The sequence below is a fragment of the Macaca nemestrina genome, chromosome 2, assembly GCF_043159975.1.
Source record: "Macaca nemestrina isolate mMacNem1 chromosome 2, mMacNem.hap1, whole genome shotgun sequence".
Classification (NCBI taxonomy): domain Eukaryota; kingdom Metazoa; phylum Chordata; class Mammalia; order Primates; family Cercopithecidae; genus Macaca; species Macaca nemestrina.
This window is the reverse complement of record NC_092126.1, coordinates 151,191,878-151,210,568: the sequence shown is the minus strand read 5'-3', so window position 1 is coordinate 151,210,568 and position 18,691 is coordinate 151,191,878. Positions and strand designations below refer to the sequence as shown.

Here is an 18,691-nt window from a genome sequence, read left to right as displayed (position 1 = left end):
CTTTTCACTGTATTAGGTTGCCTTTAGAGTAAAAACTGTTTGAATTGAAGGGATTTTACAGATCATCTAATTCAGTGTCATTTTATTTATTTATTTATTTATTTATTTATTTATTTATTAGGAGTTAGGGTCTTGCTTTTGTGACCCAGGCTGGAGTGCAGAGGTGTGACCATAGCTCACTGCAGCCTTGAACTCCTGGGATCAAGTGATCCTCTTACCCAGGCCTCCCAAGAAGCTAGGACTACAGGCATGTGCCACCATGCCTGGCTAATTTTTTAAAATTTTGGAGGGATGGGGTCTCACTATGCTGCCCAGACTGGTCTTGAACCCCTGAGCTCAAGTGATCCTCCTGCCTTGGCCTCCCAAAGTGTTGGGATTACAGGCATGAGCCACCACACTCAGGCACAATCATTTTATAGATGAGAAAACCTGGGTAGGATGTGGTTAAATACTGATGTATGAACATGTTACCTTATACAGTATTTGGCACGTAGTAAGAATTCAATAAAAATCAGTTTCCTTTTTTGGTCCATCATCCATTTAGGAACCAAAATGTCCTAAACCTTTCCTAACTGTTGTTCTGTATCTTTATGTTGAATAAAAAGCTCAACTAAGCAGGTGTTTATTTTAGAAAGTAAATATTTATGAAGTTTATTCTGTGCAATGAGTATATAATAAATTAGTACTATTTTTTCATTGTGTATATTAAAATTATCTTAAAAGACTGCATATCAAAATGAGTGGATTCACATATTTTCTTAATAATTAAGCAATAAATTACTAAATGTCTGAATTTTCCAAAATACCCTTTTCACAAAGGAAAGAGATAATGATAAATAGTATCTCCTTTCCCACACTGTTACACCTCCTTGCCTGTCCATGTATGTGGCTCACATTGATGCTGGAATAAGGAAACATGAGGCACTGCTTTGAGAGCCAACACCACCTAAGGAGTCAGAGTCTAATCTGAGGTCTGCCACTTACTAAGGGATGACTTTGGCAAGTTTTACCAACCTGTAATTTCTACATCTGCAATGTGGCCATAAAGAAGCCCAATCTTACAGGATTGCTCTAGGGATTCAAAGATATGCATATATAAATAATCTGTAAAATCTTGTGTCTATACAATATTACATGGTATAGCGAAAAAAACAAACAACTAGAGAATGCAGGAAATCTGCATCCTGGTGCCAGATCATCACTGTCTTGCCATGACACCTTGGAGAAGTCACCTTTTTGTAAAAATCCACAAGATGCAAGGATTAAACTAGATCAGTGTCTCAAAGAATCAATTTGGAGAAAGGAACGTGGGGCAAAGCAGCCCCACTTTTATCCACTTTCTTAGGCTTTCAAATACTATATCATCCTTTGGGAGGCTGTGGGAGGATCACTTGAGCCCAGGAGCTCAAGGCTGCAGTGTGCTATGGTAGCGCCACTGTACTCCAGTCTGGGGGACAGAGGAAAACACTCTTCCATGAAGAAAAAAAATTCATATTATTGTATCACCTAAAAAAAGGGTTCTGCTGAAATGAAATAATAAAGTTTCAACAATTTCTTTGAAGAAGATTTTTTAAAAATTACCTTGCATCCTTCACAAGCATGAACTCCATAGTGGAATCCAGAAGCTTTATCTCCGCAGACACGACATTCGATTGCCATGAGGGAGTTGGAAGGCTCTTCATGAGGCTTATTGTAGAGCTGAGTCTTCTCAGAATAATAAGGTGGAGAAGCAGGCTCCACTTTGATTGCACCTGTGTATGGTATGTGAGAGGATAATTATCCCATGAAAACAGTCCTAAAAAGGCAACAAGGCAAGCCACCAAAGTATACCTTCATGCTATATTTGTATTGTTTTAGTGTAAAAACACTGGAGTTAAGGCAAGAAAAAGAAGGCTTTGTAATCACAGGCAAGTTACAACATCTCTAAGCCTCACCTGTAAATATAAAATGGGAACGAGAATTAAGTCTGTGGTTCTATGACCCCCCCAGTACCCTGCAATACTACAGCTCTAACAGACAACATAGAGGATTTGACACCAAGAAGCTTATTTTGCTAGGAAATGTTCTGTCTTTGGTATTCATCACAATATTAAATTATACATTTTATTTAAATATTGCATTTTATAAGTACTTTGAAACAACTCTTGCAAAAGAACTACAGAAGGAATACCGCTGTGAAAAGGTCATGGTATGCCTAGCTAGAGATGCATGAAAAATAAGAGCCCAGGTTAGCATTAGTGTTCAGTCAAAAGAGGTGGTTTGTGAAATAATCTTTGACAGAGTGTGGCGGAACTTATGGAAGTAAGCCCTACCTTTTACTAGTTAGGCTCAGGGCTACTAAATTTCCATATTAGGCTCTAACTGAAAACCACACAGATAAATATAACTAAGCATATTATTTATCTTAAAAAACCACTAGAAATACAGGAAGTTCTGACTTGTCAAGTAATGATTGCCAATTACATAGTGGTGGCTTTGGAAAACCAGCATGTCAGCCCACACATGATAAAAATCAAGGAAATAGCATCACAGAAATACATTTTATCTCAAAAAGTACAGTACTAGTTTTTCTTGAGTCTGATGTTTTGATGTTGATTTAGTTAATGGCATGAAAATTTATCAATAGGCTACAATGTTAAAACAAATTTGTGCTCAAAAGTAGGTTTCAGTATAACCTTCTGAAAGGACATAACAGAAAAAATGTACTGTAGTGGCAGTAATATAGTGAAGATAAGTTATATAATATAAGGTGAGACTTGGAATTGTTACTTATTAACTTATAAGGGGCCAAAAGAATTCAAAGTTTGGATGATGGACTCAGCCTGAGATACAACTGGCAGTGTAATCAAAGTAGAAAATGTCCCTAAGAAAGAAGTAAGCAAGAAAGGAAAGAAGAGAGGAAGGAAGGAGTGGGAGAAGGCAAGATTGACCTGGGGCCAGCTTCCTTTCTTGCATTTTGTAGATACCTAGTATTTCATGGATAAATGGGTGAATAAATGAATGGTGAATGCCTTCTCTATTAGAATTCTAGTGTCTGGAGCACTATTTACTACAGGGTTACTGAGAGATAAGTCCAATTCCAGTCTTAGTAGTCTGAAAAGTGAAAATAAACATCATACTTTGGTACTCTTGAAGTTTCAGGTCATACTTATAATCTGCAACCATCGGATCTGTTCTTGTGAATGGAATGTCTTCATAATGTGGAGCAGAAATGCTGGAGAAGTCAACAGTAGTGAAGGGCTTGATGTCAAAGGAGTGGGAGTGGTCGTCCATTACGGAGAGATCCACGGAGCTGATCCCAAAGTTGGTGGGCCAGAATGGCATCTCTGTGTCAACCATGGTAATTTCTGAAAGGAAAAATAGACTAGCTGTGAAGTTAAGTCCCAGAGAACACAACAATCTCACAGAGTTTCAGAAAGAGAAATGAAAGAGTCTTTGGCAAAGTAATCTCATCTAGGCTCTCACAACAAGAGAAAAGAACATAACCACCTTCTTAGTGCTGTCCAGGCTGTTTTATGATAGAAAGGAAGTCACCCTTTACCCAGGTATCATAATAAGAGAATCCTGAAACAGTGCAGACACATACAGTGTATCCATATAAACGCCTTGCCAACAGTCCTGCTCTCATTATCTTCTACAGAAGGTCATCAATTGAGTCTGTTAATGACTGCTGTTATTTAAAATTTTGTTCAGTTTTACTGAAGTATAATAGACAAAAATTTTTAAACTTAAGGTATACAGGCCAGGCACAGTGGCTCACACCTGTAATCCCAGCACTTTGGGAGGTCAAGGCAGGAGGATCACCTGAGGTCAGGAGTTCCAGACCAGCCTGGTCAACATGGCGAAACCTCATCTCTACTAAAAATACAAAAATTGGCCGGGTGTGGTAGCATGCCTGTAATCCCAGCTACTTGGGAGACTGAGACAGGAGAATCACTTGAACCTGGGAGGCAGAGGTGGCAGTGAGGCGAGATCACACCACTGCACTCCAGCCTAGGAGGCAGAGCAAGACTCCATCTCAAGAAAACCCCAAACCCAACCAAACCAAACCAAAACAAAAAACAAAAAACCACACACACCCACAAAAACTTAAGGTATTCAATGTGATGTTTTAATACATGTATTTACTATGAAATGATTTATCATACTCAAGATCACTTCAGACAGTTACCTTTTTGAGTATGAATATGTACAGTGAGAACACTTAAGATCTACTGTCTTAGCAAATTTCAAATATACCATACAGCATCACCAACTACAGTCACCATGCTGAAGGTGACCTATACTTAGGTCTCCAGCACTTATCCTGCATAACTGAAACTCTGGCTGACATCTCCCCATTGCTCTCGCCCTCCAGCCCCTGGCAAACACCATTTTACTCTCTGCTTTCATGAGTTCGACTTTTTTAGATTCCACGTGTTAAGTGAGATCATGTGGTATTTGTCTTTCTGTGTCAAACACTACCCAGTTTAATTATCTTAGCATAATGTCCTCTAGGTTCATCTCTGTTGTTGCAAATGACAGGATTTCCTTCTTTTTTTAAGGTTGAATAATATTCTACTGTGTGTGTACATATATATCTTTATGTGTATATACGTATGTGTGTATATATATATTATATATGCATATATATACTGTGTTTTCAAAAATCCATTCATCCATTGACACTTAGGCTGATTTCACATCTTGGCTATTGCAAATAATGCTGTAGTGAACATGGGAGAGCAGACAGCTCTTCAACATCCTGATTCCATTTCACTTGGATATATACCCAGAAGTAGGATTGCTGGATCATATGCTAGTTCTATTTTTAATTTTTTGAGGCAGTCCATTCTGTTTTCCATGATGACTATACCAATTTATGTTCCTGTGAACAGTGTGCAAGGGTTCCCTCTTATCCACATCCTTGCCAACACTTCTTACCGTCTGTGTTTTTGATAACACCCATTCTAATGGGTGTGAGATGATATCTCACTGTTTTTGATTTGCATTTCCCTGATGATTAGTGATGGTGAGTACCTTTTCATATATCTGTTGGCCACTTATATGTCTTCTTTCTAGAAATGGATATTCAGGTCCTTCATCATTTTTTTAACTGGGTTATTTGTTTTCTTGCTATTGAGTTTGTTGAGTTTCTTATATATTTTGGAATATTAACTCCATATCAGATGTACAATTTGCAATCCATAACTCCATATCAGATGTACAGATTTCCCTATTCTGTAGGCTGACTTTTCACTTTACTGATTATTTCCTTTGCTGTGAAGAAGTTTCTAGTTTGATGCAATCTATTAATGATTGTTTTTAAAGTGTGCACAGGGTTCCAGGACAATTTTACTCTCTTGAAAGTAGAAGCCCAAAATATTTTTCTCTTTAGGATGAAATTTTTCCTATTCTACTTGTATTCATATGCTTTTGTGTAATAGAAAAGTTGGCAAATTAAATATAGGTAAATGAACTTCTTCTTTACTTGCATCCTAAAATAATTTTGTTCTTAATAATACAAAAATAAAAAAATTTTAAGGGGAAAATTACTCAATTATTATTTCTGTACTATAAAATATTACTCAAATAATTATCTTTTCTGTGGATACACCTTTTCTTAAAGAGGAGAAAGTTTTCCCCACATTGAGAATAGAAAGGTTAGAGAGATTTGTGGAAACATTTGATCACACCTGGGAGTGTCAAAATCAGACTCTAGCCCAGCATGGATTTTAAACCACCCCCAAAACAAAAACAAAACAAAACAGAGACAGAAACAAGAAAACACATCAAAGACAAAGGAAAGGCCGGGCGTGGTGGCTCACGCTTGTAATCCCAGCACTTTGGGAGGCCGAGGTGGGTGGATCACGAGGTCAGGAGATTGACACCATGGTGAAACCCAGTCTCTACTAAAAAAAAAAAAAAAAAAAAAAAAATTAGCCAGGCGTGGTGGTGGGCGCTTGTAGTCCCAGCTACTCGGAGAGGCTGAGGCAGGAGAATGGCGTGAACCTGGGAGACGGAGCTTGCAGTGAGCGGAGATTGCGCCACTGTACTCCAGCCTGGGTGACAGAGCGAGACTCCGTCTCAAAAAAAAAAAAAAAAAAAAAAAAAAGGAAAAATACTTATACAGATTCTAAGGCCATGGAATAGCAAGTTTCATGAATCATCTGCCCAATATCATATATGCCACATGCATTTTTCTAAACATGATTTATTGTCACAGTAAGTGCAACAAAACTCTTTTGGTTCACTTCATGTGAACTTGTGAGCCACCGAGTGTGTAGACTGGAAAACTTTCTGCAATAGGTACCTGGACTCTGTTTACCTGAAACCAGTTCATTATTCAAAGTGGTACCAAAAAGCAGTGATAAGTATTTTAAATGTTAACCCTGTGGTCAAAAACACCAGTAGAGAGCTGTGTAAATTTAGGACTGCTCACACTGGAGACAGAAAGGAGCTGCTCATAAACTCCAGGACTCCTCAAATCACAGGTGTATCTTTCTTGTTTGCAGTCATATCCCCATTGGCTAACAAAGGGCTTGTCTCATAGTAGGTGCTCGTTAAATATTTATTTATTAAATACTAAATACGTTGATGACTTAATGAGATAGCTGTGAAGTTTTAGCAGAAGGGGCAGGGAAGGAGGGAAGCAAACTGGTATTGATCAAGCACTTCCCATGTGCCTGGTACATCCTACATTTTCTTCCGCATAATCTGAAATATGATTCCCACTTTATAGATAACCAAGCTAGGACCAAAGAAGTAAAGTGAATTGCCCAAAGTCCTCTAGCTAGGAAGTAGAAGATTCAAATTCAAGACTAACCCTGAAACCCTCTTCTGTATATGTAGTATCCTCTTGATTCTCTCATTGATGAAACAGGCTTATGGAATAGGGGCCACTCTCCTCTGTGTATGTGTACATGGGCCTCTTGCTTTTCCTTTTTCTTTTATCTATTTATCATTTTTTGGAGCAATTTTATTTTAATGTCCTCACTTTAATACCACTTGCTTTTTCTTAACAAGCAGATTGACAAGAAATTCACTCCAAAGGCAAACTTTTGCATTAGCTGAAGATTGAAGATTTCAGCTGTGATCTTCATAAGAAAAAATGCCTTGAGGCCGGGCTCCCGCCTGTAATTCCCGCACTTTGGGAGGCCAAAGAGGGTGGATCATCTGAGGTCAGGAGTTTGAGACCAGCCTGATCAACATGGAGAAACCCCATCTCTGCTAAAAATACAAAACTAGCTGGGCGTGGTAGTGCATGCCTGTAATCCCAGCTACTCAGGAGGCTGAGGCAGGAGAATTGCTTGAACTCAGGAGGCAGAGGCTGCGGTGAGCCAAGATCGTGCCATTGCACCCCAGCCTAGGCAACAAGAGTGAAATTCTGTCTCAAAAAAAAAAAAAAAAAAAAAGCCTTGAAAATATAAACAAGACTAGTCCTGTGAATGTGTGTCTGTGGTTTCAAGAGGACTAATTAGGTACTGTATGGGTTCACATGTCTATCTACATAAATAAGTACCCAAACAACCTTAAGTTATCTGTGTTTCAGTGTCAACACTGCACACCAAAAAGGGAAATTGTACTGGTGATAGCTAAAGGTCATTCTAGGACTCAATGACACCCAGAGAAAAGTCTGTGCTCCTAAGGACAGGGCACCCATCCAACAGTGTCCTTTATTTCAAAATTCATCCAAACCTGTTTAACGCAGGTCATTCCATTTACTTTGCTGTCTCCTTGGCAGGCTTAATTTTCATTTCTGTACCTACTTTTCTTAGTATAACTTATTTTCATATTAAAGTATATTTCCTTTGTCTACATTGTAATATCCACAAAGGTGGGTTTGTCACCTATTTCTCACTATGCTATTGCAAAGTTTTCTGTATACAGAATAAAGGCTGACAAAGTGAGTTAAAGGTAGTGGATATGCTTCTGTATGAATACTGGGAAAAGAAAATAAGGATGCAAAAATATCTGGGGTGGGAGAGAAATTGGTTGCTCATGATTTTACTGGTTTAATTTTGCTTTCATTTTTAACATAAAACTTCAGTGACTCCCTTTCAATCACAGCCATGCTTCCTTCTTTTCTCTCTTTCTCCCTCCCTCCCTCCCTCCCTCCTTCCCTTCCTCCCTTTTAAAGAGACAGCATCTCACTGTGTTGCCCAGGCTGGTCTCAAACTCCTGCGTTCAAGTGGTCCTCCTGGCTCAGCCTCCCAAACTTCTGGGAATATAGGCGTAAGCCACTGTGCTCAGCCAAAGCCATGCTTCTTATTACAAAAATCATATCCCTAGGGGTTATGTATTATACTGTGGAAATTCTGGGAAAATTTTAAATGTCAAAATAGCCTTCTCTGTGTTAAGGAAAGAAGGAAAAGTTCATGTAATTTTTTAAAGATATTATATGAAATTCCTAGAAAACTTTGTACTTGTAGTACATCTCATGGCTAAAAGGATGCTGTTTTCTGTTTTTTTGTTTTGTTTTGTTTTTCATAGTAGCCTTTATTTTTGTTAGAGCAGTTTTAGGTTTACATAAAAATTGAGCAGAAAGTACAGAGGTCTCATGAAAGCCCTTCCCCAACCTCCTGTCCCCTCTCTACAAAACATGGTTTTCCCCTATTGCTAACACCTTGCACAGTGTGGTATACCTGCTACAACTGATGAACCAATATTGACACATTATTACTAAAGTCCATGGTTTACATTAGGGTTTGCTCTTTGTGTTGTATAGTTCTACTTTTTATTTATTTATTTATTTATTTTTTGGTGGAGTCTTGCTCTGTCACCCAGGCTGGAATGCAGTGGCGTGATTTTGGCTCACTGCAACCTCTACCTCCCAGGTTCACATGGTTCTCCTGCCTCAGCCTCCTGAGTAGGTGGGATTACAGGCATGTGCCACCATGCCCAGCTAATTTTTGTATTTTTAGTAGAGAAGGGGTTTCACTATGTTGGCCACGCTGATCTTAAACTCCTGACCTCAAGCGATCTACCCGCCTCTGCCTCCCAAAGTGCTGGGATTACAGGTGTGAGCCACCATGCCCGGCCAAGTACTATGGGTTTTGACAAAGACATAATATCATGCATTCATTAGAGGATCACACAGAAGACTTTCACTGCCCCAAACATACCCCATACTCCACCTATTCATTCCTCCCTTCCTCCACCCAAGAATGGTATGTTTTTGCTCTCCTCTACTAGTAAGGGCATACTGGTGGAAAAGCAGGAGAAACACTGGCCTTTTAGCTCGGCATTCAAGGCCCTCTATGCCTCAGCCCTAACTTACTTTTTCAGTTTTATTTCCTCTGGTTATCCCAGACCTCACTCCCATTCTTGGCATCTCTGGCAGCTGGGCATATCATACTACCTGCCCAGGTTCAACATGCCCTGCCTCTTTTAGTCACCGAGGCTGCTGTGTCTTCTTCCTACTCCTCACCTCTTCATGCCACAAGCCTGCTTGTCTTTCAAAACCCAGTCCAAATGTTACTTTCTCCGTGAAACCATCTATGAACCCTCCAACTTAAAAACACTCCATTCTCTGTGTTCCCACAGCACTTTGTACCTCTGCTTTTAACTCGGATATAATTATTTGGATAACTATCTCCACCATTAGATTTCCAGTCTGGAGCAAAAGGACAGCATCAAATTATTCTATTTTCCCATGTGCATATTCTACGCACAGGTTTTTTTTTTTTTTTTTTTTTTTTTACCAAATTCTTGCCAATTGATGATCATATTTTATGCAGAAGAGTAAATTTTCATTTTGCTACTAAAGATGGAAAAATAACAATACTTTCTCAACAGTTTAGTTTTGTTAAGACTTAAGTTCCCTCCAAAAAAAGTTAATCTTCAACATTATCAATAAAATACAACTTAAGCCATAACTGTTCCCCCTCAACGACGTACATTCAGTTTTTTCTCTTTTGCTGATTACAAGAGGAAGGTTGGGGTCCTAGATGGTTTTCTTATTTTTCTAAGTTGAAAGGACAAACTAAGAAAGAAAAACAGCTTGCCTTTTCATCTCTATGAAAACATTGCCCAAACACACTTCTCCCCTTCCCCCCTGCCCTTCTCCCTTCCCTTTTACTCTGGGACACCTTGACCTAAACAACATTATTCCATAGATCATAGTTACTGGGAGGCACAGTGGTTCCCTAGACATTTTATTTTATTTTGACTTAGAGATGGGTCCAGAAAGCCTGCTTCTAATTTTGTCTCTAGAAAACATAAGCTACTGTTTCTGCCAAGCTGTAAGTTGAGGAGGTGTTTTTTGTTACTCCGTGCAATTACCCATGAAAGAACAAATGAACAAAATATTTGCATGAACAACAACCCTTCTCAGTAACAAGAACGGGTCTTAACTCCCCAGCTGGTGACACTGAATTGTGTTGCATCAGGGGTATATCCATTAATTTCACAACCTTTAGAGTGTTTCAAGCAGGCAAAAGTCTTTAGGCAGAACTTGTGAGCAAGGACATGGATGTGTGCTGTTATCTTAGACCTTCAGACTTGGCTTTAAATGCTGTTATAGTCAATGCGCAGACTTTTCACAATACTCAAAGGATGAAGTAGTTCAACAAAAATACAACCAATTTCAAGCAAAAATAAAGTAACTTCTTTAATCCGATAGGCATTATTATTTGGGAGCATGGAAGTGGGTTGCAAAAGATGCTAAATTATAAAATTGAACACCAGAAATATATGCTTTACCTTTGGGGTTTTATGTTGTCCCTTATGAAGAGAAAAGAAAAACTATGATTAGAATAGCTGGTAAAATGTTGTATCTTCTTCATATTTACATTAGCTAATACTAACAGGACACTAAATCTGTGCAAAGTACTACACCAAATACTGTGCCTGGATTGTGTCATTTAATCCTCACAACCAGCCCGAGGAAGTAGGTGCACTTATAATTTACCTTAAAGATGGGAAAACTGAGGCATGGACCTGGAAGTAAGTAACTTGTCTGAAAGTACACAGTTACTAAGCAGTAGAACTGACATTGAATCCAGATGGTCTGAAGCTCCATAGCCCACACTTGTGACTTTACACTGAATACTGGTTAGAAAAACATTATCTCTTCCTGATCTTCCAGTTCTATATTAAACAATTATTTAACAGTTCCAACAAATCTTCACTGAATACCTATGACGTGCCAGGCAGGCAGGGAGACAGCGGATGTACTACGAAGAGTAACTCTCAAATGAAAGCTTTATTAGAGAAACGTGTTCAGCTAGGCAACAAGAGTATGTACCTGAAAAGCCTTTCATAGGTCCTTTGTAGTTTTGTTGGAAATGGCCTTAAAAGACACTTAACTGCTGATTTTTCAATCCCTTCTCATTTGTTTCCGGTTAATGTCATGGTACTCATAACTGTGGTTCCAACTTGTTTATCCAGTCCATCCTTACTGATTCATGCAGACCAAGATCACTCTGCAGTGTAAACTGACCTGGGAATTTACTAATTCCTCTCCCATCATGACAGCTGACATCCAGAGACAAGAATCATCCTGAAACACTAGAGCAGAAAAGGCTGTTTTGAGATCATCTGAGTTCTCATTTGATAGATAAAGAAAATGAGGCAAAGTGACCTGCTCAGGGTTTCCTGGTGAGCTAGAGGCTGACTGGACAGGAGCCCAGCTTGGCTCCTCTAAGCCTGGCATTCTCAGCGCCACGTTATCAAGTTGTTACATGTAAATATGCTGAAAATGGGACTTTTAGCCTTTGCCACTTTTCAGAGATCCAGATTTATCTTTGGGGGGTCTTTAGTGAATGCATATGAATGGAATCAAATTTATGAGGGAAAAAGTCTCATGTAAGGAACCATTTCCTGGATGGTAAATTATCACAGAATAAAATGCAGAAGAACTAAATCTGTAACAGAATTTGTTTCTAACAAAAGTCATGGACTCTGAATTAATCAAAAGGTTTAGGGAATAGTCTAATAAAAATAAGCATTATCTTGGTTCATTTTTACATAGTAAGTTCAGATATACAAATTTTATGTGTTCGTTTGCTTTGCGCCGTTTGCTGTTCTGAATACTAACGGTGAAGAAGGATGGGCACAGCCCCATGTCAGATGCCCGAGGTTCCAATCCAACCCTATTGCTGGCAGTTCAGTGATCTTTTCATATCTAATCTCCATCTGTAGGATATTAATATTATCTCCCTCCTAGAGTTGTTGTGAGGATTAAATTAGATAATGTATGTAGAGCACTTACCATAGGGCTGGATACTTAATACGTTCTCAATAAAGAGAATTAATATTAATAGTATAACAGTAACTTGTGTACACACTAGTTACCAGAGTACTACAGTCATATAAAAGGTGGGCTAAAAGCCTCCAACACTACCACTAGGGCACAGGAAGAGGAAAAACCGCCAGCAAAGCCCTATTGTTTAAACAGGACTACGCCTAAAACAGATGTCCTGTTTTAAAGGCCTCTGGAAAAGGAGAGTCCGCAGCTCCTCTTGGTTACTCATTCCAATGCTTAATTGCTCTTTAGCAGCCAGGAAAGTCTATGTCTTATCTGGCATTTCCCCAACTGTGTTATACATATGTTAATAATGTTCCTTTAAAAATAACTAAAAACAAACAAAAAAAATCTGGTGATCAAGTAAATTTAGGCAATGCTAGGTTAAGCAAGGTTAAATAGGTTTACTGTGAGACTTCTTAAACTAACAGGCTAATGTTCACGAGAATACACAAAACAGAGAAAAAAGCACAGTGTGCAATATTTGAGGAGTTTAATATGTGATGGAATATAGTTTGAGAAATGATGATCTAACCTATGTTAAAGTTTGCAACTATCTCTTTTATCCCATTTTTTAAACATACAGTGATCATCCTCTGCACATTTGCCTTTTATCACACGTACTTGAAATGTATTCCTAAGTTGTTCCTCAGTTTTTCTTTAACTTTAGAATGACTAAGACCAAGGATTTATGTTGGTTAAAACAGTAACAAAACCAAGAGAGAAAGGATTTCTTAAACCACACAAAAAGGAACACTGTGAAGATTAATGCCCCTTCTGTAGAGATGATCATAAGTACTTCCTGACAGGAAAAAAAAAAAAGTACCATAGAAAGGATCAGGATCAGAATGACATTGAACTTCTCAACAGTAACACTAGAAGCTAGAAAATCAATAGAACGATGTTGCCAAAATTCAGAGAAAAAAGAATTTCCAACTTAGAATTTTAGACTCAGCCAAATCGTCCATCAAGTATGGGAGTAAAGACATTTTCAGAAAGACAAGGTGTCCAGAAAAGTTACCTCCCATGTACTCTTTCCCAGAGTTCCCCACCAGAACCAAGGAAGAGAAAAGATGGGACCAGGAAACAAAGGATCTGAAACACAGGAGAGGGGTGAAAGGTGGTCCCAGGCGACAGATGCAGAGCAGCCTAGAGAAAACACAGGAGGAAGAAGGCCAGGTGGGATCACCTGAGAAACCAGAATGCCTGATATGTTTGACACTTCGAGAGGAGTTTTTATTACTTTGTCAGAGAGCTTGAGGATGAATTAGTGACGAGCACATAGCAAGAAATGACAACAAAATGAGCAATGACTAAGTGAAAAAAAATTAACTCCAAAAAAGTAAATAGCTAAGCAGGACAGGAAACAGAATCATAGCACACTGCTTAGCTCAACCTTAAGTAGCACTTTCAGTTATTACAATGTAAGCACAGACAACTGATTTAACCTCAAATTACAAGTAATTACACTATGAAGACGGAGGGGAGGGAGAAGTATGTGTTTTGGAAAAGGAAGTATGGTAGTAAAAGGACTAAATTGTTATCTTCCACAGTAAGAAGTCAATGGATAAGAATACAATTTTAAAAATAATAGTATAAGTATGCTATGATGATTATTATCATTTTTGAGACAAGGTCTCTCTCTGTTGCCCAGGCTGTCGTGCTGTAATGTGATCACAGCTCACTGTAGCCTCAAACTCCTGGGCTCAAGCAATCCTCCGACTTCAGCCTCCTGAGTAGCTGGGACCACAGGCGTGCAGCACCACCGCTGGCTAATATTTGTATTTTCTGTACAGACGAGGTTTCACCATGTTGCCCAGGCTGATCTCAAACTCCTGGGCTCAAGTGATCTGCCCGCTTTGACCTACTAAAGTGTTGGGATTACAGGCATGAGCCACTATGCCTGGCCAATAGTGTAGGTATGTTATTCTAGAGGTAGGAAGGTAAATGCCAGAAGAAATATGTGAAAGAGTTAAAATCATTGCCTATGAGGAGTGGGATTTAGCTGTGGGACTGTGAGGATCTCTTCTTCACTGAAAGCTGTAGCTATGTACAAGTGTTATTTAGATAAAGGTAAAAATTAAGCTAAAATTCAGTATCTTTTAATTGTAATATCTTTCCATGATTTCTCCTAACAGAGGGAGTAAGTCTATTCCTTGCATGAGTTACCGTCCTCTTAAAAGGGATTATCATGCAATCATCTGGAAAACTGGAGATAATTTTAATGTAGTTTCAAGTAAAACAAAAGAAAATCAGAAAATAGTTTTGAAACTTGAACAACAAATGGCTCTCCTTTTGACTCAAGCATTTAAAAAATAAATTCTACAAACTCACTTCTTTTCCTTCACATAGTATCCTGAGTTTTGTTTAGTGAAGGAGGAAAATACTCTGGAACCCATCAGCAGAAATACAATTTAGTAACAATAGGTAACAATTATTAAGTGCTTGTTGTAAACAGTCCTATGTTGTTATACACAAATATTATTACCACCTAACAGATTAAAAATATTAGACATAAAAAGGTTAAGTGATTTGCCCAATGTCAAATAGGTATTGGGGCTAGAGTTTAAATTCTGTCATGGTTTCTCTGAATATAGAACCTTTATTTTGGGCACCATGAATTAAGAAAATGATTAGAGGCTGGGCGTGCTGGCTCACGCTTGTTATTCCAGCACTTTGGGAGGCCAAGGTGGGAGGATCAACCTGAGGTCAGGAGTTCGAGACCAGCCTAGCCTACATGGTGAAATCCCGTCTCTACTAAAAATACAAACATTAGCCAGGCGCGGTGGCGCAGGCCTGTAGTCCTGTCTACTTGGGAGACTGAGGCAGAAGAATCACCTGAACCCAGGAGATGGAGGTTGCAGTGAGCCGAGTTCATGCCAGCGCACTCCAGCCTGGGCAAAGAACAAGACACCGTCTCAAAAAAAAAAAAAAAAGAAAAAAGAAAAAAAGAAAACTATTAGAAATTAATTCTTTGGTGTGTCATTTGCTTCTTCAATATAAACAAATGTATTTTCATTTTATTGTCTACTTAGACTATATTCAAAACCAAATTCGATGTTTCTGTGGTTTGATTTCCCATTGATAGCTTTGAAATTGAAACATTGCAATATGTATCTTTAGCTACAAATTTCTTTATAATAAGCCAGAAGGTCTCACAGAAAATTTTCAAATTCAGATCAACAAAGAGTATTAGAAAGACCATGTTTTTTATTATTATATTTTATTTAAATAATAATTCTTTTTTAAGGCAGGGTCTCACTCTGTCACCTAGGTTGGAGTGCAGTGGCACAATTATGGCTCACTGAAGCCTCGACCCCGCTGTGCTCAAGAGATCCTCCCACTTCAGCCTTCCAAGTAGCTGGGACCACAGGCATTCACCACCACGTTCATCTAATTTTTTGATTTTTTTTTTTTTTTTTTTTTTGTAGAGGCAAGGTCTCATTATGTTGCCAAGGCTGGTCTCAAACTCTTGGACTCAAGCAATCCTCTCGCCTCAACTTCCCAAAATGTTGGGATTACAGGCATGAGTCACTATGCTGGGCTCATGTTCATTTTAAAAAGCACATTTTCTCTTGCATGAACCACATCTTGTCTAGGGAGTTTGCTTACACTGGTCCTGAGGTATCAGGACACAGAAAAGATTACAGGATTATGCCCTCACCAATATAACCATTTCTTCTGCTTCCTCAGCAAAAATTCACTATGGTTAAACTAGCTCAAGCTTGGTTCCTCTGCTAAAAGTACCTTCACACATTTCTAAACGGAGATGTTACTAATAATCTAATTAGGACTAAGGCTAAATCTGCTGAACAGTTGCTTTGGTTTAGTTGAAATTCTACTTTGTCTAGCACACACAAGTAGCACATGAAGAATGAACGAAAGTTATTCAGAAATGAAAGAGGGGTATCATTACAGATCTCACTGACATTAAAGGATAATAGGCTCTATGCTCACAAATTGATAATCTAGGTGAAATGAACTCATTCCTTGAAGGACCTAATTTTCCAAAACTCATACAAGATGAACTAGACAAATGGAATAGGCCTACATTTATTAATGAAATTGAATCAATAACTAATAACCTTCTGAAACAGAAGGCACCAGACTGAGTTCACCAACCATTTAAGGAAGTGATTTCTACCAAACATTTAAGGAAGTGATTTCTACCAAACATTTAAGGAAGAAATTATACCAATTCTCTGAAATCTCTTTCAGAATATAAAAGCAGAGGGAATACTTTCTAACTCATTCAATGAGACTAGAATTACCCTAATACTAAAACAAAACAGACATTACAAGGAAAATAAACCCTATAGACCAATCTCTCATGGACAGAGATGCAGAAAACTTTAACAAAGTATCAGCAAATTGAATTTAATAATGCATGAAAAGAATTATATACCATGACCAAGTGAGATTTAGCTGAGGTATGCGGGGTTGGTTCAACATTAGAAAACAAATTAATGTAATCTATCACACCCATAGGCTAAAGAAGAAAAATCACATGATCATATCAATAAATGCAGAAAAAGAATTTGACGAAAAAAGAGAACTTTCTAAACTTGATAAAGAACATCTACAAACAAAACCTATAGTTAACATCATACGTAATGGTGAGAAACTCAAGCTTTTCCACTAAGTTTAGGAATAAAGCAAGGATATCTTCTCTCACTACTGCTTTTCAACATCATACCAGAAGTCTTAGCTAATGCAACAAGACAAAAAAAGGAAATAAAAGGGATACAGATTGGGAAGGTAAAAATAAAACTGTCTTTGTTTGCAAATGACATGACCTCTATATAAAAAAATCCAAAAGAACAGAAAAAAGTCTCCTGGACCTAGTAAGTGATTATAGCAAGGTTGCAGGATACAAGGTCAATATACAAAAGTCATAATGCTTTCCTATATACCAGCAATGAACAAGTCAAATTTAATATTAAAAACACATTACCCCCAAATGGACATTACATTTTCCTCATAATGTCTGCTTTGTTTTACATTAGCACCCCCAAAAGTAAAATACTTAGGTAAAAATTTAATAAAATATATATGAAACCTATACAGGAAAACTACTACAAAACTCTGATGAAAGACATCAAAGAATGAAAAAAATGGAGAGACACTGCATGCTCAAGGATAGGAAGACTCAGTATTGTCAAGATGTCATTCATTCCAACTTGATCTATAGATTCACTGCAATCACAATAAAAATCCCAGCAAGTTGTTTTGTGGATATTGGCAAACTGGTTCTGCAGTTTATATGGAGAGGCAAAAGACCCATAATAGCCAACTCAATATTAAAGGAGAACAATAAAGTTGAAGGACTGATACTACCTGACTTCAAGCCCTACTAGAAAGTTAAAGTATTAAGATAGTGTGGTACTGGCAAAAGAATGGACAAAGAGATCAAAGGAGCAGAACACAGAGCCCAGAAATAGGAACATATAAAGGTAGTCAGCTGATCTTTGATGAAGGAACAAGGGTAACATACTGGAGCAAAGATAGTCTTTTCAACAACTGGGGCTGGAGCAACCGGATATCCACATGCAAAAAAAAAAAAAAAAAAAAAAAAAAAAAAGAATTTAGACACAGAGCTTACTCTCTTCATAAAAATTAACTCAAAATGGAACATAGATCTAAATGTAAAGTACAAAACTATGAAACTCCTTGAAGACAATATAGGAGAAAACCTAGATAACTTTGAGCACAGATATGACTTTTTAGATACACCACCAAAGACATGAACCATGAAATAATTGATTATCTGGACTTCATTAAAATAAAAAAAAGTCTGCTCTGTGCAAAACAGTGTCAAGAGAATGAGAAAACAAGCCACAGATGGGGAAAATGTATCTGTATAAAGCATATCTGATAAAGCAGGGGTTCCCAACCTCCAGGTCTGGACTAGTACCAGTCCATGGCCTGGGAGGAATCAGGCTGCACAGCAGGTGAGCTGCTGATGAGCAAGCATTACAGCCTGAGCTCCACCTCCTGTCAGATCAGTGGTGGCATTAGATTCTCACAGGACCACAAACCCTACTGTGAACTGTGCATGCAAGGGATCTAGGTTGCACACTGTATGAGAATCTAATACCTGATGATCTGAGGTGGATCAGTTTCATCCTGAAACCATTCCTGCCCCACCCCAGTCCATGGAAAAATTGTCTTCCATGAAACTGGTCCCTGGTGCCAAAAAGGTTGGGGACTACTGTGATAAAGAACTGTTATCCAAAATATACAAAGAACACTTAGAACTCAATAATAAGAAAGTGAACAACCCTGTTTAAAAAATGAGCAAAACATCTGACTAGACACTTCATCCAAGAAGATATACAGATGGCATGTGAACATGTGAAAAGATCTTCAACATCACATGTCATTAGAGCATTGCAAACTAAAACAAGGTAGCACTACAAATAGAATGGCCAAAATCTAAAACAGTAACACCACCAAATGTTGATG

The 18,691-nt window shown here is 38.2% G+C and overlaps 1 protein-coding gene across 9 annotated transcripts in view; it reads right to left on the bottom strand.

Moving 5' to 3' along the window:
- The window catches only part of LOC105477726 (peroxisome proliferator activated receptor gamma), a 148,857-nt gene that overhangs the window by 52,384 nt on the left and 77,782 nt on the right, over positions 1-18,691 (bottom strand). For 5 of the 9 annotated variants that reach the window (XM_011734390.2, XM_071092230.1, XM_011734389.3 and 2 more), the window contains 2 exons: positions 3,120-3,347; positions 1,582-1,751 (listed from right to left, as the gene is read on the bottom strand). In XM_011734390.2, coding sequence (XP_011732692.1) covers positions 1,582-1,751; positions 3,120-3,339 — 390 coding nt within the window. In that variant the 5' untranslated portion in view covers positions 3,340-3,347. Of the gene's footprint in view, positions 1-1,581; positions 1,752-3,119; positions 3,348-11,227; positions 11,491-18,691 lie in introns of all 9 variants that reach the window. The other 4 variants (XM_011734386.3, XM_011734385.2, XM_011734387.3 and 1 more) reach the window with 1 other exon arrangement.